This window comes from Cibotium barometz, chromosome 62 (genome assembly GCF_041138505.1).
Source record: "Cibotium barometz isolate CiBa-2024 chromosome 62, ASM4113850v1, whole genome shotgun sequence".
Classification (NCBI taxonomy): domain Eukaryota; kingdom Viridiplantae; phylum Streptophyta; class Polypodiopsida; order Cyatheales; family Cibotiaceae; genus Cibotium; species Cibotium barometz.
Genome location: NC_141107.1, coordinates 3,557,024 through 3,581,392, shown reverse-complemented (window position 1 = coordinate 3,581,392; position 24,369 = coordinate 3,557,024). Strand labels below are relative to the sequence as shown.

Sequence of the window (24,369 nt, the reverse complement as noted above, 5' to 3'; positions counted from 1 at the left end):
TAGTACACTTAGTACTTTTAATGTACTAAGTGCACTATGTGTACTAGTGCAATATACATGTGTGATAGGGGAGTCACACACTCATGCTATTCCCATGAGTTGACTTATCCCCACAACTCTCTCTCTCTCTCTCTCTCTCTCTCTCTCCCTTGTTCTCTCTGTGTATGTCTCCCACATGAATTACTCTAACGGGGTAAAGGCATAATGCCCACCCTTATAGTGAGTACAAGCCCATAAGTTATAGTACATAGTACACTTAGTACTTTTAATGTACTAAGTGCACTATGTGTACTAGTGCAATATACATGTGTGATAGGGGAGTCACACACTCATGCTATTCCCATGAGTTGACTTATCCCCACAACTCTCTCTCTCTCTCTCTCTCTCTCTATCTCTCTATGTCTCCCACATGAATTACTCTAACCCTAATTCTCCCATTCAACTGGTATCAGAGCCGGTGCCCTTCGAATCTCTCTGTTGCAATAGATTTCGTTTCACAGCCTTCGAATCTCTGTGCAGTAGCAATCGGCTTAGGAAGGTAGCCAGCAGGTCGTGAAGAGCCTTTGTGCGAGCACGTGGTCTAGGACTGGGCGAGCACGTGGTCTAGGGCTGGGCGCAGCCTGTGTGTGAAGAGGCCAGAAGCGACCAGCAGGCAGCGCAGCAGGTAGTCTACGCTGCCCACCAGGCAGCAGCCACGCTGCATAGCTATCCGGCGTAGCCAGTCGCCTACAGCTGCCAGCCAGGCGCCTAGAGCAGCCAGGCGTCGAGCGTGGAGCGAACACAGGCGATTGAAGGCGAACACACGAGCCCAGGCAAACACAGCCAACGAGCACGTGGCGTTGAGGCGTTGGTCCAAAAGCGTGTTACGCTGGGCGTTTGACGACGTAAAACAATCGGGCGTCAATACAACAACCGCTGGCCGCTATCGCTGGACGTAGGCAACTGAGCGTGGAGGCGTCGAAGGCTTTGGTCGTCGGCTGGGTGTCAATACATCAGGTCGATGCGGCTGCAGGCCATTAGGTCTCCCCGACACGTGTGCAGCCCCCTTCTCTACAGCAGCTTCATCACCCCCTTCTGCAACAACAGAGCATCAGATTTCTGCAACAGCACCAAATTCAACACACCCCCTTTCCTACAACAAAAAATCAAAAATTACAAGGTATCTTGCTTCAATTTTTTTTGGGACTTGCAATTGAGCAGGTACAATCATCAATTGAGCAGGTACAGGTGCCGAATTGCTCAATTTCTGAGCAAAATTGGCAAAATTGGGTGACATTGGTCAAAATCAGGATCAATTTGCAAGAAATTGGTCACAATCAGGATCAATTTGCAAGAAATTGGATGTCGAAATTTGGGGCTTTTGATGTAATTGTGCAATTAAGCAGTCATACATGCTGTATGATGTGAGAAATCGCACATTCGGGCAAAATTGCAGTAAATTGCAGTGCAAATCAAGGGGCTTTTGTGCCGATTTGGTTGATTTGCATGCAGGCACTCACAGTTGATGCTTTGGGCAATGTGTTGATGCCCGACAAGCACTCAATGTGCCTGTAAATCAAGGGGCTTTCATGTATTGGATGTATATGTGGCCAAGGGGAAGCATCGTGAACACTCTGGATGCCTTCATGTGCGTCAATGTACCATGTATGATGAGAAATTGATCTTAAATCAAGGGGCTTTTCAAGTTCGTATGTTTGTTGAGCTTGGCAAAGCAACAGGCAAGACATTTATGCCTTGAATCCTCAAAAATCAGCTTGAAGTCAAGGGGCTTTTGCCCAATTTCTGTTCGGGATTGTTGTATGCAGTGTTCGGGACTATAAAAGTCTGATTTTCACTCATTTGGACAGCCAAGAGAGCATTTATTGCTATTGTACCTGCTAGTACAGATTTGGCACAGCTTTGTGCAAGTTTTGGCATGGCTGTACACTGATTTGAGTGAGGAAAAGGTTCAATTTCAGCTGTTGTACTTGCCGGTACAGGTTTGGTACATCATTGGTGAGCACTTAGTACTGCTGTACAGTACTTTGGAAGGGCAACAGAGCACATTTAAGGTGCTGTCCTAAATCTGCAGCAACCAGATTTTGGTGATTTCATCACATATAGTGGGAGAAAAGTTGCATTTTTGCTTCCGCAGTGGGAGATAAAGCTTGGGAGAACAACTGTGAGCACTTTGTGTGCTTTTGGTGCAGTGTTTGCACATTTTGCAGGGAGTCAGGCATTGACAGGTTGCATATTGCTATGGCAACTACAGGTGAGAGCTCTTCATTGCTTCACATCAACAAGCTTGAAGGTTCACATAACTATGATATTTGGCAAACCCAGTGCTATAATGTGTTGCTCCAGAAAAAGCAGCACAAGCCTATCAAAGAAAGGGGTGTAAAGCCCGCTTCTCTTACTGCTAAAGAGTGGGAAGATATGGATGAGTTGGCAAGATCTACTATCATGTTGTCTGTGTCAGACTCGTTACTTTTTAGCATTCGTGAAGAGAAGACAGCTTGGGGAATGTGGCAGAGATTGCAGGACTTGTATGCCCAACAAAGTGCCTCAAGCAAAGTGTATTGGTTGAAGAAACTCATAGGTCTTCAGATGAAAGAAGGAGCGTCTATGACAGCCCATCTAAATGAGTTTAATGGTATTGTCAGCCAGGTCATTAATCAAAAGTTGGCAACGGACGATGAGTTCAAAGCCACTTTTCTGTTATGCACTTTGCCAGAGAGTTGGGACACATTCAGGACAGCCACTAGCAATTCGCATGCTATGCTGTCATATGCAGATGTTGAGGGTGCTCTTCTTCAAGAAGAGATGAACAGGAAAAACAACTCTGTTGGAAAGTCCAATGCAATGAATGCACGTGGGAGATACCAGCAAAGGGAAAAAAGCCAAGAAAGGGGAAGGAGCAAGTCTCGCTCCAAAAAGGATTTGGAATGCCATTATTGTAGCAAGAAGGGACACATTAAAAAGCAATGCTACAAATGGAAAAATGATCAAAAGGAAAAGGGAAAAGGCAAAGACAAAGAGAAAGATGAAGCCAAAGATGTAAAGCCAAAGGGCAAAAGTGGAGTCAAGATTGAAGAAATCAATGTGTCACATGCAGGTGACAGTGAGGATGAGGTCCTATTTACGTCTTCACTTGATGCCCATTCACTTCTTACATGTGGTCATGGTATGCACTCATGGATCATTGATTCAGGTGCCTCCTTTCATGTCACAAGTTGCAGAGACTTGTTTGTCAGGTATACTGCTGGCAATGAAGGAGTGGTTTATTTGGGTGATAACCATGCATGCAAGATTCTTGGCAGAGGTGATGTGAGGCTTGTGTTTTCAGATGGCTCACAGCTTATGCTCCATGATGTCAGGCATGTGCCTGAGATCAAGAAGAACCCGCTTTCTACTGGACAGCATGATGATACTGATTATGTTACCACATTTGGTCGTGGAAAGTGGAAGATTAGTAAGGGCTCACTGGTTGTTGCCAGAGGCTCTAAGGTGGACACTCTTTACTTCATGCATGCTGGTGTTTGTCACCATGCTAATGTAAATGCAACCGAGCTGCCGGAAATCTCTACGTGGCATAGCCAGTTGGGACACATGAGTGTCAAAAGAATGGAGCAATTGTCTCGTTTGGATTACTTGCCTTCTCTAAAGTTTTCAAGTTTTCAGTTTTGTGAGCATTGTATATATGGTAGGCAACTCCAGTGCCCCCACAAGAAAGCTCTTGGACAGAAAGATGCTCAGTTAGAGCTTGTGCATACAGATGTATGTGAGATACCTCAGCTTTCTTTGGGAGGGGCAAAATATTTTGTGTCTTTTATTGACGATGCCACACGCAAGGTGTGGGTTTATCCTCTTTGTTTGAAGAGTGATACATTCTCAGTGTTTCAGAAGTTTGTTGCTCATGTTGAGAATCAAACTGGCAAAACACTGAAGGCTTTGCGTTCCGACAATGGTGGAGAGTATATGTCCAAACAGTTTCAAGACTTTTGTGATGCTAAAGGCATCAAAAGGGAGCTCTCTACTCCTTATGATCCTCCACAAAACGGGACAGCAGAGAGGATGAACAGGACCATTCAGGAGAAGGTCCGTTCTATGTTGTCACATGCTGCATTACCTCATGGTTTTTGGGCTGAAGCTGTTATGACAGCCGTTCATCTTATAAACAGGTCACCTAACACGAGGCTTGGTGGGAAAGTGCCAGAAGAAGTATGGACAGGGAAGCCTCCGTCATACAAGCACTTGAGAGTGTTTGGTTGCGTTGCGTACGTGCACATACGCAGGGAAATGCGCACCAAACTTGATCCTAAGTCTCACAAATGCATATTCCTAGGATATGGTGACAGAGGTGAAATGGGGTATAGACTTTGGGATCCAGGAGCCTGCAAGGCAACAGGAGCCTGGCAGAGTCATCTTTGATGATGATGGACATCATGGACAACAACCAAGGGCTGTAAATCAGCCATTACAGCAACAAAACCAGCCCTTAAATGGTGCTGAAAATGGTCCAAATGGACAGCCAGAGATCGCAGAAGATATCCCTATGGATATACCACAGTTAGAGGAGATACCGGGCATGATTTTTCGGCCTTATGGCATGGAACAGGAGCCACCAATGGATGATATGCAGGCTGGACAGCAACCTGCAAATGATGGTCATTGGGTACGGAGGTCCACTAGACCCTCCAGAGCCCCTAACAGGTTTGTTCCAGGGGTTGACTACTTGATGCTTACTGACTGTGGGGAGCCCTCATGTTACAAGGAGGCTTTACAGAGGGCAGACAAGGCTCTTTGGGAGCGTGCCATGAAGTCAGAGATGGATTCTCTGCACAAAAATGGAACATGGAAGTTGGTGCATTTGCCTGCAGGCAAGAAGGTTTTGCCTTGCAAGTGGGTTTACAGGCTCAAAGTTGCACCTAATGCAAAGCCAAGATACAAAGCCAGGTTAGTGGCTAAGGGCTTCAAGCAGGAATATGGTGTGGACTTTGATGAGATCTTCTCTCCAGTGGTCAAAATGACCACACTTAGAGCTATGTTAGCTTTGGTTGCACATGATGATCTGGACTTGATTCAGATGGATGTGAAGACTGCTTTTCTTCACGGTGATCTCCATGAGGAGATATATATGCAGCAGCCAGAGGGTTATGCAGTAAGTGGAAAGGAGAAGCTTGTATGCAAGCTGAAAAAGAGTCTTTATGGGCTCAAACAGGCACCAAGGGAATGGTATCATAAATTTGATACATTCATGAAATTCCAGAAATTCAGGAGAAGTGACATAGATCACTGCTTATACACCAAGAAAGCTTTGGATGGCAGTCTATTGATCCTCATCTTGTATGTTGATGATATGTTGATTGCCGGGAAATCTCGTAAAGAGATGGATGCCTTGAAGAAGAGGCTGCATCAAACCTTTGATATGAAGGATTTGGGTGATGCAAATCACATTTTGGGTATGCGGATACTTTGGGACAGAAATCAGCATGTGTTGTATTTGTCTCAGAAGGAATATATTGGGAAAGTTTTGCAGAGGTTCAATATGGACGGGGGGAAGAAAACTAGTACTCCTTTGCCTCCATATGTGAAACTCAGTGCTATGGACAGCCCACAGTCAGATAGTGGCAGGGCTGATATGGCCAAGATTCCGTATGCTTCAGCTTGTGGCAGTCTCATGTATGCCATGGTTGCTACTAAGCCGGACATTGCATTTGCAGTGGGAGTGGTTTCTAGATACATGGCCAACCCTGGTAAGAAGCATTGGGAAGCAGTGAAAGGTGTCATGAGATACCTGAAGGGCACACAGGATATGTGCATTTGTTTTGGCAAACAGGATGCATTAGTGCATGGTTACACGGATTCGGATTATGCCGGTCATCCAGATAACCGGAAGTCTACTACCGGTTATGTGTTTACATTCACAGGAGGTGCTGTGTCATGGATATCCAGGATGCAGAAGTGCACAGCCTTATCTACTACAAAGGCCGAGTATATTGCAGCCACAGAGGCTTGCAAGGAGGCATTATGGCTATCTCGGTTAGTGGTTGATTTGGGCTATACAGGGGATATTCCATTGTTGCATTGTGACAGTCAGAGTGCCATCCAGTTGGCAAAGAACCCTGTCTTTCATGCAAAGACGAAGCATGTGGATGTGAAGTATCACTTCATCAGAGAGGTGATAGAGAACAAGCAAATTTAGCTTGTTAAGATTCATACGGATGACAACCCGGCTGATCTGTTGACAAAGAGTTTGCCTCCGGAGCGGTTTGCTCATTGCAGACACTTGATGGGCATTGGATGAGGCCAGTTTCAGCCTTGATATAGCCTTGTATATTATCATGTACATGCTGATTTTTCTTTTCCTTCATTTAAGGGCACTTTGCCTTTAAGTGGGAGGTTGTTGGGGTAAAGGCACTATGCCCACCCTTATAGTGTGTACAAGCCCATAAGTTATAGTACATAGTACACTTAGTATTCTCATCTAGTAGTAGCCATGGCTTACCTAGACTAGTAGTCATACCTTGACTAGTAGCTACACCCACCCCACCTTCATCGTGCGAGAATCAACCTGTCACGATTGTGACGTGTTTATACATCAGATTCTCTCTTCATTGCTGATTACTGTTGCAGATGCAAAGAGTTACCAGCCAAAGGGAACCCCTACCCTCGACTGGTTGCGACTCTTCGTCAAAGGATGTACCTCTTCATCGAATAGCCACATCTCTTCGTCAAAGGATGTACCTCTTCATCGAATAGCCACATCTCTTCGACGAATAGTTGTACCCCTTAATGAATGGTTGTGCCTCTACATCGACTAGACACATCCCTTAGCCTAAAAGTTGTACCCTTTCGTCTAAGGTCATGTCCTTTCATCAAAGGACATGCCTCTTCAAATGTGTCTCTTCATCTCTTATATAAGAGACCTATTGTACTCAGTTTAATAAACAACAAGTCAATTCAATCTTGTCTCAAGTGTTCTCCTGAAGGTTCTTGTTCTAAGTTAATTACTTAAGTAGTAATTAGTACACAATATGCAGGATTAACAACATAATCCCCACAGTGGTATCAGAGCAAATTTTTTCCTACCCGTGGGTTGTGAAGCCCTCACCCTCTCCGCGGCACTCCCTCATCCACCTCTCCTCTCGGTGTTGTATGGAAGAAGCAGAGCGATGGCGGACTTGGCGTGAATCTTTGCTTGTCGTAATGTAAACAAGTACACAAGGTCTCACACCCATATACACGTGTTGTGTGTATAGCAGAGAGGGACCCCCTGCAGTATTTCCGGAATGCCCTCCCTCCCTGCTGCCGGTGGCGTTCGCAACATGGCAGGAACTGCCCCCTTCGCTGCTGACTATGGAGCCCCCCTCTCTTCGCCTTGGTTGCTGCCAACGGGCGCCCTAGTATGCTGAGCGTGGCTAAGCGTCACCTCCACTTCTACTTGGTGTGCTACTTTATGCAGTGACTGCAGCGACCCATTCGGTGATTCAGCGAAGCGTCAACTCCACTCGGCGACCCAGCGTTCGAAGCGTCACCTCCACCCGGCGGCGACGGCCTTCGAAGCGTCAACCTTCGAAAAAACAAAAAAAACAACAATACACCACATTAGTAAGTGTACTGCCACGTGGATTTCACAAAAAAAAAAATCAAACACCCAAACAAACCCAACGGGCGTGCGTAACCCGCTGGGCGTGCGCTGCCCGCCGTTTGGATCTGCTGGTGTGAACAGCCAACGTGGGCGACTCGAAAACCACCACCCGGCTGTCAGGATGGCGCCTAGTTCTTATTCGCCTCCTTCTCTCCAGCGAATAGGCGCCCTTCTTCCTGGCTGTTCGTGGGTTTTCCTGGCTTTGCCCACACCACATATCTTGTGTGCTCTCGCCCCCTACGTGCATGCGTCATGGACCATTTCCCGGAGGAACCCGACATGCACATCTCTTACCTAAGTTACATCGACGAGCTCCCCGAGGCTGTTCTTCCCGAACACAGCCCTCCTCGTGCCCTCACTCCGGATTCAGTGCCACTACCCGCCGATGTTGGGTGGATTCCAAGTCTTTCAGCCTCTCCAATCCCAGCATCCCCGGCCTCTCAGGTGTACCGTATTCATGTCAGCAGCCCGCATGTGACCGAACCCGACACTTGGGCGATTTGGACCATTTTCCTCACCTGCGAGCCACTGCATCTTACTCATTTCGAGTATTTTTTATCACGGTACCCGCAGCTGGCACACTTTCTGCCCGAGTGCAGTGTGGATGGCTTACGCAATGTCTCCTCCACGCGCCCTCCTGTGACATTTTACTGCGAGATCTTCGTCCCCGACTATACTCCATTATCTCCAGTACCCAGTTCTTTGGAGGAAGCCAATGCAGTAACTTCGGAGGACGATCCCGACGAAGTGGAAGATCCCGACTTCGCATACGAGGACCCTATTACTGCCTCTCCAGCAGCTGTTCCTTCCATTCTCCATTTCGGGTGGACCTTTCCGGCTTCACCACAGTACTCTCTCTGAGTGCTTCAGATGTCGACGTCACACGACAACGTGCCACCCGCCGATCCTCAGATGGAAGCCTTGCTGATGACTACTCTCCAACAGCAGATGGAGGACTTACAAAAGGCATTTTTCGACGGAATGGCATCAATGAGGTCCCAGATGGAAGACATGCAGCAGCGGCACCAACCGGGATCCAGGAAGTCCCAGCGAGCGCATCGTTCGCATTCTCCACAGTCATCATCATCATCCTCGGTGGGCCAGCAGGACGATCCCTTACCTCCGCCCGATCCGACTGCCGAGGTAGATAATGCTGAACTTAAACTTTTATATAAATTAATGACCACAGCACAAACACGGAAGATGGACATCAAGTTACCGGAGCCCTACAATGGCTGCCGTGATAAGCGGTTAATCGATCATTGGCTCTACAAAATGGAGGTTTACTTCTCGAATACTGAATTGCCCGAGAACAAAAAAGTAGCATTGGCCAGTACCCTCTTGAAGGATACCGCCTTCCTCTGGTGGCGACGCAGGATTGCAGATGGCAAGTCTACTCCAACGTGGGACAAATTCCGGCGTGCTCTTCGCAAGGCTTTTGAGCCTGCAAACGCGAATTTTCATGCCAGGTCTTCTCTCCGCCGCCTGAGTCAAACTGGCTCCGTGGCCGCGTACATCTCAGAGTTCCAAAAATTGGCTCTGGAGATAGAGACACTCAGCCCCTCTGACCAGCTTCACAGCTTCATTGACGGGCTTGAACCCACAATCCAAGACGAAGTCCATAAGTATAATCCTGCCACCCTGGATGAAGCAATCTCGTATGTCGAGCGCATCAGTGATTACCGGCGTCCTCCCAGGAACCTTTCCTCCGGCGCTCGTTCCTTCCAGCGGAATCGATCCAATGGGACTAGCCAACCCCAACGTCCTAATTCTGGACAACCCAACTCTCGGCGACCATATTCTGGACAACAGTCCTTCCGGCCGCGATTTTCCGGGCAAACTTCTGCGTCAAATGCAGGATCCTCTCAGACCGAATCCTCTGGCAGCAGCAGAAACCGAGATCGGTCTCGACAGGACCGTCGCAACAATGATCGGCGCAATTTCAAGCGAGAACCCTCTTCAGGACAGCAAACCTCTTCATCAACTGCCCCTTCATCCCAACCTAGTCGCCCAGGCCTCTGCACAATTTGTTCTGGCGATCATCGGTGGTATGAATGCCCTCAGCGTCCTAAACCCTCCAACACTCGGCGCAATTCTCAGGTGGACAGTTGTCACCATGCTGATCATGACCCGCCTCCTGTGAAAGACAAGAACAAACAGATGGCTTGTTCTGTTCGCGTTTCAGAGTTTGTCAGTACCCTGATGCTTAATGGCCAAAGTACCAACCCTGCTCCGGTGAATCTTTCCAAACAGGTCCTTAGTCTTCTTGGCTTCATTGGCGACCATCCCATCAATGTGCTGGTGGACAGTGGCTGTTCCACTAATTTTGTGGGCACTTCTTTGGTTCATAAGCTTCGCCTACAGACCCGACATTTTGTGGATGCTTTTCAAGTGGAGCTTGCTGATGGTTCCTTCCTTAATTGTAACCAAAAGGTGCAACAGCTTCAGTTCCAGATTCAAGATTACCAGGATCACCTTAATTTTTCAGTGATGCCGTTGTCACATTATGACATGATATTGGGACAATCTTGGCTGTATCGATATGATCCGGTGATTAGCTTTCGTTCCCATTCAATTCAATTATATCATAATGGTCGAGAGCTGGAACTTCATGGCCTTTTCAGTGCCAAACCCATCACCATTGTTTCTGCCCTGCAAGTCAAACGTCTCGTTCGCAAACGTGACAGTGCAACATCCTTGGTCATGTTACGGGAGATTGAAGCAGAAACCAGTGAGCCATCTCAAGCCTCGTCATCAACTACTGCTTACTTGGAGCAACCCTTCTTCAGGCCTTTTCAGGATTTGTTTCCGAATGATCTTCCGACGACATTGCCTCCTCGTCGTCCTGTGGATCACCCGATTGATCTTATCCCAGGTCAACCTCCTCCAACCCGAGCTCCATACCGTGTTTCTTACTCTGAATCTCAGGAGATACAAAAGCAATTACAGGAGTTGCTGGACAAAGGTCACATCCGTCCCAGCAAAAGTCCTTTCGGAGCCCCGGTTTTACTTGTCAAGAAGAAGGATGTCATACTTGGACCACAAGGGCATTGTCATAAGGGTTGTACAAGTCCAAGCAAGATAAACGCACGCAATTAGGAAGCATCAGGATGGTCAGGGTGAATCCTCAACATTTAGTCCATATAAGTTAGGTCCTCAAAGGAGTACCTCAGTGGCTTCTCAAGAACAAGAGGAGAAACCTCAGTTAGGTGCCTGATCAACCTTAGTCAATCATACGTCAATGCTTTCACGAACAAGGGTATGCATGCAAGGGGATAGCATTGGAACAGATGCACAGTCATGGAGTGGAATTAGAGGCTAAACAAGAGGTTCAATTAAGTTATCAAGGAAGAAGTATGACAAAGTTGGAATCCCAGAGCAATCAAGGGATGATGACAATCATCCAAAGTCAAAGAAAAAGTTGGAGTTGTGGGAAATGGTTGTTAGGGTTAGGGTTTTGGAAGGCACACCAACAAGAAGCGTGTGTGAGAGAGAGAGACGAACACGTTTGCTCATATATATGATAATGATAAAAAGGAGTACAATAGCCACATATAAAAGATGTGACCTAAAGTGTGTTCACATGGTCCGGTCATAAATAGTGCCAAGTGGACCAAACCACTTATAAACCTTTATAAGTGAAACTAAGCTAAACTGGGGGGAAAAAACCTCCACTAACTGAAGTAAAAAGTGCCCGAGTAACCTACTGATGATCACTAGCACCCCCCCTGGGTGCATACATAGCATAAAACCCAACAAACCCCCCTGGAGTGATATGTGATCACTGTACATCATGAACCAAAAGGAAACAAATTCAAAGCAGTGCGGAATGCTTCGAATTTCGAACGTGGTATGCCTTGGTGAAGATGTCTGCCACATTCTGATCTGTAGGACAGTAAATCAGACTGATATCACCTGCCTGGAGTCTCTCCCGAACAAAGTGATAGTGAATCTCAATGTATTTCGTGCGAGCATGAAACACAGGATTCCTGGCCATGGCAATGGCACTCTGACTATCAGTATAGATAGGTGTAGGCTCCTCCACTGAAATATCCATATCAGTCATAAGACGACGCAGCCATACACACTCAACGGTAGTAGTGTAGGCTGTTCTGTACTCTGCCTCACAAGACGAAGTGGCCACCATGGTCTGTTTCTTGCTTAGCCAAGAAATACATGAAGAGCCAAGAAAGAAACAATTTCCACTAGTGGAATGTCTGGTATCAAAATCACCAGCCCAATCTGAATCGCTGTAAGCATATAGCTGCATGTCACCCCCCTTAGGATAAAGCAATCCAAGAGACAAGGTACCCTGCAAATACCGAAATACACGCTTCACAGCTTGCCAATGTGACAATCGCGGGCTGTGCATGAATCTGCTCAACTGAGATACGGCATACTGAATATCTGGCCGTGTAGTACACAAGTAAAAAAGGCACCCAACAGCCTGAGCATATATAGTGGCATCAAATAAAGTACTGTCATCTTGTAGTGACAGTTTCATCCCAGGCTCCATAGGAGTGCTAATAGGCTTGCAATCCTGAAATTTGAACTTCTCCAGAAGTTTAGCAACATACCGAGATTGCAACAACCCAATGCCTCAGTTATCCCTGCACAAACTGTATGCCCAAATAATAGCATACGAGCCCCAAATCAAACATGGCAAATGTCTGTTGCAGTATCTCTTTGAAAGCTGCAATTTTGTCATCATTTGATCTCATGAGCAAAAGATCATCTACATTAAGACTGATGACCAACAGATCTTTCTCTTCTTTCTTTACATACAAAGTGGCTTCTGATGGACTGTTCACAAAGCCTTGAGTGAGCAGGAAAGCATCTATCTTTGCATACAAAGCTCGTGGAGCTTGTTTCAAACCATATAAGGCCTTTTTCAGCATGCATACTTTCCCTTCATGACCATGTTCTACAAAACCTATGGGCTGATGTACATAAACTTCCTCCATGAGTTCCCCATGTAGGAAAGCAGTCTTGATGTCCAACTGATGAACAACCCAACCACGATGTGCAGCCAATGCAATGACACTCAACAAAAATATCATCCAACTTCCTCCTCAACTCTTTGGGTATGTGTGCATATGCAAGACACCCAAAAGTACGAAAATGTGATACCGAGGCTTGCGGCCATGCCAAGCCTCAAAAGGAGTAATGGAAACCAATGCCTTTGTGGAACATCGATTCAAAATATGACAAGCACACATAACAGCTTCCACCCAAAAGACATGTGGTAGCTTCTTTGCCTTTAACATACATCTAGCCATCTCCATGAGTGACCAATTCTTCCTTTCTGCAACCCCATTTTGCTATGGAGTATAAGGAGTAGTATACTGATGCTTGATACCTCTACTCTCAAGAAAGGAATTCAACATGTGTGACACATATTCCCCCCCTCGATCAGAACGGAGGGTCTTAACCTTACATCCTGACTCTGTTTCAGCAAGTGCTACAAAGGCCAAAAATGCATCATATATCTGTGATTTTCGTGTCAACGGATAGACCCAGCATATACGAGAGAAGTCATCAATAAATGTAGCAAAATAGAAGCAACCTCCTAATGACTTCGTCTGCATGGGACCACAAAGATCACTGTGTATGAGCTGCAACTTTGCAGTTGCTCGTAGAGCCTGATCACGTGGAAAGGAAAACCGATGCATTTTTCCCAAAATACATCCTTCACATATGTGATCTGGAGGCTTCTCCATAAGAGGTAGGTCTGTCAACATGTTATGTCGCTGCATAAGCATAAGACTACCAAAATTTACATGCCATAACTCCGCATCAACCATAGCTGGAGTAAGAGTGAATGCATGATAAGCAGACTGATCCACTGGCTGAAATGCATCCAACTGATAGAGTCCATGACATAATGTACCAGTAAGCATCAAGGTCAAAGCATTAGCTTTGTCTCTGACCATGCATTTGTCATCATCAAAGTTGACTTGCATACCACACTGTGCTAAAGAAGAAATGGACAACAGATTCTTCTTTATCCCTGGTACATATAAGGCATCTGTAAGGCGAAGAATAGAGCCATCAATGGCTGTGAGCTGAATCTCCCCAATGCCACGAACTGGATATGAAGCATTATTGGCACACTGAACGGCCTTGCCAACAGGGGCAGGGCATACATTACAAAACAAATCCCTGCGAGATGTAATATGCTTTGAAGCACCACTATCAAAATACCAAGTACATGCATGCTCAGTCACACTAAGTGCCTGTGAAGACCAAGAGGCATCATAACTGCATGTGTAGAAACAGTAATCCCTGTCTTCGACAAAGGAAGCAGTCTCCAGAGGAGCTTTAGAGGTATCTTTTATAGACATCCCAGACTCCTTCTCCTTCTCTTTGGCAATCCTCTTCCTACACTCTGTGAAACGCCCAAATTTCAAAACATGTAAAGCTTTAAATTTTACCCATGTGATTTTGCAGGCTGTAGGCTGGTCGGAACAGCTGTCCGAAGCAGTGTACGGAGGAGAAGTGGTCGGCTGTAGGCTGTACAGAACAGCTGTCCGAAGCAGTGTACAGAGGACAAGCGGCGACTGCTGTACGGAACAGCCGGCGCCTGTATGGACAAACAGCAGGCCTGTACGGAATAGCTGTACGGAGCAGCCGACACCTATATGAACAAACAGCAGGCCTGTATGGACTGTACGGCTGTCTGTGCAGGACTGTACGTGGGCTGGAGTCAGATGATGGCGAGCTGTACGGGCAGCTGATGGCGAGGGCCTGTACGGACAGGGCAAGTGAAGCTGCTCTAATACCAAAATGTGGGAAATGGTTGTTAGGATTAGGATTTTGGAAGGCACACCAACAGGAAGCGTGTGTGAGAGAGAGAGGAACACGTTTGCTCATATATTGATAATGATAAAAAGGAGTACAATAGCCACATATAAAAGATGTGACCTAAAGTGTGTTCACATGGTCCGGTCATAAATAGTGCCAGGTAGACCAAACCACTTATAAATCTTTATAAGTGAAACTAAACTAAACTGGGGAAAAAACCTCCACTAACTGAAGTAAATAGTGCCCCAGTAACCTACTGATGATCACTAGCACTCCCCTGGGTGCATACACAGCATAAAACCCAACAGGATTCTCATCATCAAGCTTAGTAAGAGGGGATGCTATGTACAGAACGTAGTGCTATGGCTAATCCCAAATCTAATCCCAATATTTAGCCCTAATCCAAGCAACAATAGGTGCATACATGCATCATCATCATCGAGTTAGCATCATGTTGGCACCAGATTTATCTGTCAATCAACATGCCAATTGACAGCATCAACCAGGGTGCTTGGCCATAGGCCTTCCCAAAAGGGCTACTAACTACTTATGACCAATCTCCAAAAGGGAGAAAGATGATTTATGAGCTAATGCACCACTTCCTTATATATGATGCATGGATGTTGGTTGGCCAGTTTCAAGGGATGTCGGCTAGCTTCAATCTATTCCTTAACATGGACAAGACGTCGATGGAGAGCCTCGGCAAGAGTCAAAGACATTCAGAAGGAAGAGTTTTGGTGAAAACAAGTGAAGATCCAAGAGCAAATCAATCACAAGCAGAAAAAGATCATAGCCCTAGCCAAACAAATACAAGAAGAACAAGAGGCCAAGAGGCTTGAGAATGTGAGGAACGACAATGGTGGGAGGAAGCATATGAAGCACGGAAAACCCAAATGGCCAAGATGGTGACAAATCGTGTGATGATTGAGTTAGGCTATCAATTTCCAAGAAGCTTCAAGAAAGTCCCTCCAAATCCAATGAGGAGGATGAGGCTATCGAGTCAAAGAGCTTGGAGATTGAACCGGTGGATATGGAGTGGAGCCTCAGGTGGATTGGAACAGAGTGGAGCAAAGGTGCATCATTTGCCCCACTACTCCAAGTTTAGCACGAGGGGATGTCGTGTGCATCACCGATGTGGAATGCTTCCTACTTGCAGCCACCTCAAGGGCAAGATTCAAGGGAGAGTCTGGGCAGATTGGACATCTTTTGGGTGAAAAAAAGGCACCCACGTTCATCGAATGTGGACAGTTTTTAGATACATTGTATTTAGTCATCCACAGTTGGCACAATTGGCTAACCAACCAACCAACCCCCTGCCACTATAAAAGAGCAAGTTAGAGATCATTTTGAGCATCTCTCAGGTGTTGGCAAGAACCCCACACATAGAGGGGATGGCACGTGCATCACCCATGTGATTGCCATGTGGAATGCTTCCTACTTGGAGCCACCTTAAGGGACGGATTCAAGGAAAAGTGTAGGCAAATCGGACATGTTTTGGGACAGCCAGACACATGTCCATATGGTAGAAAAAAAGGCACCCACATTCATTGAATGTGGACAAGACATGTTTTGGGACAGCCAAACACATGTCCATATGGTAGAAAATAAGGCACCCACATTCATTGAATGTGGACAGATTTTAGATACATTTGGCACAATTGGCCACCCTACCAACCCCTTGTCACTATGAAAGGGCAAGTTTGAGATCATTTTGCACATCTTTGAGGTGTTAGCAAGAACCCCACGCATAGACGCAGCTCTAGGCAAGAGCGCAAGCATCTAGAGAGCACAACCAATCTGTGGAATCAGCAAGACATATTTTGGTATGTGTTAGTAGGTGCATGATTGCATTGAGATCCAAGAACCATTGTACATGTTTATGTTTTGGAAGATTAGGGATACATCTCTTGTTTCTTTCTCTTTCTCTTTCTCTTGTGTCTTGCAAGGTAGACCGACGTGAATCTCATACTTAGTGCTTTAATCTAGAGTAGCTTGCGCACTCATGTCACAAGATGGAGTCGACCTATCCATCCTCAACGAGCTAGATAGTCTCTCTGAATCCAAGAGGAAAAGGATGAGGCTATTGAGCCAGAGAGCTTGGAGATCCGGTCGGTGGATATGGAGCGGAGCCTTTAGATGCACCTAAACATAAGTGGAGCAAAGTTACATGATTTGCCCTAGTGCTCCAAGTTTGGCAAGAGGGGATGTCACCTGCATCAACGATGTGAGTGCCACGTGGTTTTAAGGAAGAGTATGGGAAGATTGGACCTGTTTTAAGACAACCAACCATGTATTCCACATAGCAAACAAAAAGGTGTCCAAGTTCATTGAATGTGGACAACTTTCAGATACATTGTATCTAGTCATCCAAAGTTGGCATAGTTTGCCCAGTTGGCATAATTCGCCCTTACCACTCACTATAAACGGGTAGGTTAGAGATCATTTTGGGCATATCTCAAGTGTTGGTAAGAACCCTCGCATAGAGAGGCAGCTCTAGGCAGGAACACAAGCATCTCAAGATATATATATATATATATATATACCTAGATGAATCCTGGAACATGCACCTTATAAGAAAGTGCAATTCATAACATTATGGTAGTCATCCACAGGACAATAAACCATCAACTCCATCATGCATACTATGGACTAGATACTATGACATCTTTTGGTATGCATCAGTAGATAGACACGCATCATTAGGATCCGCATTAAGATGCAAGAACCATTGTACATATTCATGTTTAAGAATATACACTAGATTAGGGATACATATTCTCTCTCTCTCTCTCTCTCTCTCTCTCTCTCTCTCTCTCTCTCTCTCGTAATAGAAGATATATTACCAAAATTACTTTACAAGCCGCCAGCCAGGTGATGTACTAGCTTTCCCTCACTAATTACTCCGAACCACAGGTGTAGCTCGGAGTACCCTCATCCAATATATAGCCGTGTCATTCTCCACCAAATGAGCTGACTGCAAGGACAATAGTAGCCCTTTTATACGACCTATGTAAGCTGTAATATCAACTTTTGCAATAAATATGACGGCATTCTTAGTTAACCAGATATGCCACAAACCTGTCCACCTGAAAAATGAAAGAACACAGAATGTTCTGGGTTATCCGGCCCATTCGGAATCTTGCCAAAAATCCAGTCTTTAACCTTTACGAGCCTATCTGTCAACGGAATCCATACACAATAAAGCGAATCCCACACCTTCTTTGCTACCGGACATGAAATGAAAAGATGCGGACATGTTTCCAAGTATGTTGTACAAAACACACAATTACCAGAAGCAATCCACCGCTTTCGCAACTAGTCCCCAACGGTAAGCCTCCAACTACTATGCGCCATAGAAACACCTTCCCTTGATATGGAATCTTAGACCACCAGCCCTGTAAGATTACTTCCTTCCACCAAGCCCTACTTTTTCTCATATTCCACACCTTAACTAAGATAAGATAAATCAAGAGCAGAAAATCTCTGGGTTGTCTTAATTCCCTTGTTTGGAATGTTTTTTAAAATAAAACTTGGCGAGTCATTTCAAGACAACATTGATAAGGCTGCAGTGTTTTCTTGCTTACATAAAAGGTGGCACATACGTCATAAGGTTATGGTGTGGATGAAGTTAGATGAAAGAAATTGGACAAGGAGAGGAGACCAGTTTGCACAAGCATGTCCCAAAGGGTTAGAGGCGTATTTTTATATACTTTATTTGATAAGGTTATAATGGCAAGAGTTGCTTTTTGGGAAGTCCCTCTACAACTGTAAAGACACCTTTTGTCACATGAATGCTAACATCGGAAGACTTAAAACACATTATTAAAGAGCAAACTAGATTTTCCACTAATCCAATGGATCTAGTAAGTGCATAGGAGGAGAGAGAGAGAGAGAGAGAGAGAGAGAGAGAGAGAGAACATGTTACATTGTTACTACTTCGAAGAGGTGTGGAGGGGCAGTCCTATTAGATGTCAGATTACATATGGTCGCTAGGAGATGGCCTTTATTGCAAGATATGTGTGTATCTCAAGAGCCATGGGTGGTAATGGCTAAGGCCCCCATAGAGGTCGTCGCACTTGTGCATGCTAATACCAGGATTGATGGTACATGGTGGGATGTAGTGAATGGGTCCCAACAGGTTCGAGTGGTGGCTTCACCCTCCTTTCTCATTTGATGATCTCATGGAAGGAGGTGTTGGCACACACTAAATGGAAGCCTTCAGATCAGCGGTTGCAATTGAATTCTATGGCAGGTGAGATGTTGGCTACTTCACGACTTCTGGAGTGGCCTGACAAACTTGTTGAGTGGTCAAAATTCAATAGAATGGCTCGATTGGGACTAGTGAAATATATTGATGCTTTGTTGCTACGTAGAGACTGCTTAGTCTTTTCGGAAAATCCGTCAATATTTTTGGGTTCCACGTGGATATGTATCTAAGACTAGCTCCTCAATTGCATGCACACTTAGAACTGAATAGACTCTTCCAAATGCAAGAAAACAGCTTCTAGCTGCTCAGCCCACACAATGAGATCTTCCAATGTAAGCCGACAAGCATAATTTGTATTGTCTTTCATTTAATTTTCTTTATAGTGCTACTTGTTGATAGAAGTATTACCTCTCCAACTGCTGGACCAATAGAGGAATCTCCAGGAAGGTCAAATGGATTTCTTGATTTTTGAGGTTGGTTGTAGTTCCCCACCTGAAAAAGGCACATAGAATTCATAAGCAGCTTTATTGTATGACGCAAAGATCTACTCTGCTCACAAACTAAACATATTCACTAGCGACACTCAGGTTTTGGCATTCAAGAGCCTAGATGTCAACTAAGAGAGGGTGTATTTCATTGCATACACTCACCAGCATACCCATTCCACCCATTGAAGGGTACTGTGGTCCAAGAGGTGGACCCCCTGTGAACTGTAGATTTGTTTGTGACCCACCAAAGAAGTCCTGCATCCCAAACAAAAACTATCACTTTGCAAGTTACATACACCCCATTAGAGCTTGCAAGAACCATCTGCTGATGTCAGATAATGAGCAGTTACGCAAAGTCCATGTGCAGGAAAAAAACGTAGCAATTGCAGGTGTCTCATCCTTCATTGCTAAGCATCATGACACTACAAGATCTCACAAATCTATGGTGAACAGCTGTAAATCACACCTCTGACCATGAAACCCAATGCCACACACCCCCCCCCAAAAAAAAAAGAGTTATTTTAAAAAACTACCTCTAAATGAGAAATGTCTTTATTTTACCTCAGGTATTTCTGTTCTTGCAGCAGGTTGCACTGGTGTGACGTGTGTTGCCGTACCTGCAGAAGAGTTCACACTTTGTATATCTTGCACTGTCAGTATTTGTGCAGCTGGAAGAGCATTTGTTGCACTAGAATTTGCTGGAAAGGCACTCCAGGGCTGAGAAGCACAAGAAAGCAGAGTTGAAATAAACCTTTCAGAAGAGCAGTACCATGAAACTATTAAGTGATTGTTTTACTCATACGACCAATACATGAAGAGGTAACATGCACGGCTCAATGCAATAACCTTTTTAAGTACTAACCTGAGAGCTCGCTGCTGGAATGGATGGCCCTACAAGTGATGACCAAATGTTTGTGCCAGAATCAAGTGCAGGAGACACAGAAGCAACTGGCCACTGTGCTGCCCATTGTGCATTCCCATTTATTTGAGTAGTTGGATTAGTGAAGCCTCCAGAGGCGACCTGTGCAGATGCTGGGATTGGAGTTGGTGCTGAAGCAGGCCCCAATGAAGGTGCCAGAGCTTCTGGTTCAGCTGTCGCTGCTGTTGAAAACATGTCAAATGTGGCCCAGCCAGTGCTACTTGATGCACCAGCTGACGGTTGGACAGGTGCAGTCAGCCCAAAAGGGTCAGGCTGCTCCCTTGCTGCTGGAGGGTCAGGCTCTGCCGAAAAGTCGATTAAGCTTGTGGAATTCTCTATTTTCATGACTGGAGCAACAGCTGACACATTTCCATCAACTGAACCGAAGCTACTGGATGAGCCAAATCGTTGACCTCGACCATCCTTTTAGAAAGATAAAGCAGTTAGAAGCATTGGTTATAGGATAGATCTTGATATTACATCACAATTGATGACTCAAGACACAATAATGTAAGAACAGAGATAGGACCATAGTGACACACACAGCATGTTGAAAGAACATTTTGCAAATAATTTATAGAAATTTGAAGTTGGATGGTCTCTTCCTACAATCTGAGGTATTAGACTGGATAAACAGACCGTAATTCAAACCTGAGAGCTACGCGACTTGTCCATTTCACGACCACCATTGGTCTGACTTCCATGATTTTCAACTCGAAGCGGAGGGACATCCTCACCCAGAATTTCCTTTACAGGACGGATGGGTGGAGGGCTGCTGCCACCATAATCTCGGTTTCCTCTCTCATTTGTAAACCGCTCCTGCCTGTCCAGGCCTTCACCGTAGCGATCTTCATACTGCTGTCTATCACGATTCTCATAACGAGGCCGTTCTTTGTATCGACGATTATCGTTGTAGTCTCGATCATATCTATTTCGGTCAATTTCAAGCCGTCCAGGACTTCTTTTCTCATCAAATCGTGTGCCTCGTTCATCAGATCTCCGGTCATCATACCCAGCATTGGAACGCCGCCCCCCTGGTGGGCGCTCATCATACCTGTCTTCATACGGAGGGCTCCTAGAGTCTGCACGGTAATTTGGTCGAGGCTCAGGGCGCCGATTGTCATACATTTCTTCTCGATCTCCCTGCACAGACAACAGAAGAAAATCAAAATTTCTGAGCCAAAATCCAAAGTCTTAACTTTCACTGGTAATATTCAAACCTCAAAACATTAGCATGCATCGTTCATAAATTGTAGCAAACAAGGGCCTTCTTTTCAAGATATTCTCCCTTGCTCACTCTTTGCTAGTCTAGGTCACCCCTCACCACTCACTTCACCAATCTAATCCCACAAATAATCCCTAAACCCTACACATTGAGACTACCCTTCAGGCCTAGAAAACTCATTTACAAGCAACAGAAGTACGATACAAACAAAAATTATACCTTATAAATCATAAGTTGATACGCTCAGAATGTGTGCTCAACTGAGGAAGATGCAATTAAAATTTAAGCTAATTAACTATGCCCTATCATACAGCATGTATCCCTTAATCCCTGTGCATTCCTGGAAATGCCCCTTCACTTCAAAGCATATCCAAGGACCCTCAAAAGCCTGTAATTCTGTCCCAATAGCGTCACACAAAGCTCTCCAAAACTTATCCATGCTCCATGCTACTCTACATGAAAAGGTATCTCTGGAATCTCCAATGGCATCAAGTATGCTGCACTCAGACCTTCCTGCAAATCTAACACCAACTCAGAAAGTTAAACATATGTCAGCATGTTAACTTTCCTTTCTCTCTATCTGTACTAAATTACGATGCTCTTGAGCCAAATCAACCGCAACTCAACAAGCACACATATGTGACCTTTGTAGATCAACCACCAACCAACCATGCATGGAATAAATCTCTACCATACCCTGTAAGGGCATGGAACCATTCACAATCGCTTGTCCAAGATTTTGACAATAAATTGCCAAAGTTCCCTGGCATCCTTCATAAGGAGCTGGCAATCCACAACATCCTTCACCTTTTCAAGGACTAAGGAATCATCTAGCCTAAAAATAATAGACATATAGTGTCCTTCATAAATTATATAAAGATAATTCTTTTCCATCAACTTTCACGTTTTTGCAAAGCCTTCTAAGTGCTCCTCTTCATGGATCCTAGAAAAAACAGAAAGAATAGGTCAAATGATTGTACATAGCGCCAGTGAGGTACATAGCACCACCTCACTGGCCTCCCCTCCTTCCTCTTTTCCATCTTGCGCAGTCTGATAGAATCAAAATGGTTAGAAATTGTTGGATGGTACTGGAGCACTTCTGCTTGTTGCACCTAGCTGAAGGCTGGACCTAAAATCTTGAAACCTTGCAAGGATGTGGGCTTTCTAAACCGCTTGGTGAGCTGTTTTGAAAGAAGTCTCCCAAGCTCCAAAGGCAAAAATCAAGCAAGAAAGTCCCTTTATATAATCGATGAGGATTAACAAGTAAAACAACTAGTTTCAGGAGCTGCCCACCCGCAGGGAGGAGCGCCTTCGACAGCCTTTGTTGTGGAACGAGTTCACTCACCTCCCCTCTCACCATTGTTAGCTTGCTTACACATTGCATGGGGCTGCCTATGCTCGGGGCCGAACTAGACTGAAGCACTTATTAGCTCTAATTCCAAGAGCTCCCCCCCCCCCCCCCCCCCCAACTCTGTCCAAGGTCCGCAAGAAGAGGGGGGGGGGGGGTGTTGGGGATTTTACCCCAAACGGCTTTTTCAGTCATGAACTACGGCTACTCCACCTTTGGCGAGGACTCTACGGTCTACCCCTCCCTACCACAACAACTGACAGTGGTTGGTTTCCACAAGCGCCGATGGAATATTGATCCCTTGCCTCTCAATATTGCATCTATGGCTTTGGGAGAACCACCACTTCACCAAGGTACCACTTCACCAAGGTCTCGGCCAGTGTTCATGGCATGACCCCCATTGCAGGCCGGAGGGCCGAGGCACCACATCCCCCTTTTCCAATACGCTACCTGACTAAGACGTCGATTATTACTCCAAGAGCTTGACAGCACTCCCATAGCCTCCTCATCAATCAAATTTTTGGTGGCAATTATGGGAGCTTTCTACCGTGGACGGTAACCCTCTTTCTCTCCCTCCTAGCCCATCATAGCCTCGCAGTCTTGGATGGCTATTGCAAAACATTTTGCATGGTATAGTCGTTGTGGGGCCCCACAAGAGACTAGAGACATTGACTTTAGGATCGCCCGAAGGCACAGCAAATTTGGTGGTATGTTTTCTCTTTGCGCACTTCCCAGCACCCCTTATTTCGCCACATGGGAACAATGGCTTGGGCAACTAAGGCAGGAGAGGCACTACACTATGAGAAGGATGGCACTGGCCTCATGTACAACACTTGCACCTACGTGCTAGGGTTTTCCAAAGATAGAAAGAAGAGTGCAGTGGAATCACGCATACAACACACACGAGTCCTAAACTACTGCTCTATATTACGTACAAGAAATAAGTAACACAACTGAAATTCAAGTAAAAGGTGTGGCTGAGAATGAAGACGTCAAATCATAGCCCTATGACCTGTTGTACACTCCTAGCTCACTTCGCCTCCAGAGAAGTGTTGGAATATATCATCTCCAGATGGTCTACATCACAATTTTCATGCTTGTACTAGCCATTTATGAGGCCCTCCATATGCATATTTATTTACACATTTTTTCCCATGTTTTATGCCTTTTATAGCATTTTTATGCTATTATGGTGCTATCGGCTTGCTACAGCTGGTCGACCAGCTGTCATGAGGAGTATATAAGGGTTGTACCCCTCACATTCCATCTCATTTTTCAGCATCCTCTTTGAGGTGATTAGCAGGATTTGCTGATTTTTATTTTATTCACCCCCTTCCTAAGGGAAGGTTTCTTGTCAGAGGACGACATGGCTTCAGGAGATTTCTCTCATGCTACTGCTCCTACAGTTTGTTCTCCAGTGCCTGGATCTCCCACCCACCCTTTCTTCTAGTCTTTCTTGAGGAGATTTGGATTCTTGGTGGTGATGGCTTCTAGAAACCCGCCCCTTAACTTCTACCAACTATCAGATTCTTGTCTTTGGGTTGTTGTTGCTTCTCTTGAGTTATTGGATCTTGTTTATCAAGGAGTTTATGATGCTTCCACCCACATGCATTTATGCCTGCATGCATAAATTTGTTTTTGCATGACTTGTTTGCGTGTGTCTGCCTGTTAGGTCGTGCCAGTACACTGAACGAGAACGCCCCCAGTGTACCGTGGAATGTTGTTTGCTGACTTGGTGGTGTGGCGAG

The 24,369-nt window shown here is 45.4% G+C and overlaps 1 protein-coding gene and 1 long non-coding RNA gene across 5 annotated transcripts in view; both read right to left on the bottom strand.

Annotated features, from left to right (window-relative positions):
- The window catches only part of LOC147604027 (uncharacterized), a 77,597-nt gene that overhangs the window by 31,744 nt on the left and 21,484 nt on the right, over positions 1–24,369 (bottom strand). For all 4 annotated transcript variants that reach the window (XR_015265409.1, XR_015265410.1, XR_015265411.1 and 1 more), the window contains exons 7-11: positions 20,700–21,191; positions 19,992–20,471; positions 19,691–19,846; positions 19,292–19,384; positions 19,050–19,133 (exon numbers count right to left, since the gene is read on the bottom strand). Coding sequence is in view for 1 of the 4 variants with exons in the window: in XM_086795252.1 (XP_086651378.1) it covers positions 19,050–19,133; positions 19,292–19,384; positions 19,691–19,846; positions 19,992–20,471; positions 20,700–21,191 (1,305 nt within the window). In the remaining 3 variants the exon portion in view is untranslated. The remainder of the gene's footprint in view (positions 1–19,049; positions 19,134–19,291; positions 19,385–19,690; positions 19,847–19,991; positions 20,472–20,699; positions 21,192–24,369) is intronic.
- On the bottom strand, positions 17,278–17,862 carry LOC147604028 (uncharacterized). The gene is made up of 3 exons (XR_015265412.1): positions 17,725–17,862; positions 17,513–17,610; positions 17,278–17,408 (listed from the first exon to the last, which is right to left on the bottom strand). It is a non-coding gene; the product is annotated as an uncharacterized LOC147604028 (long non-coding RNA).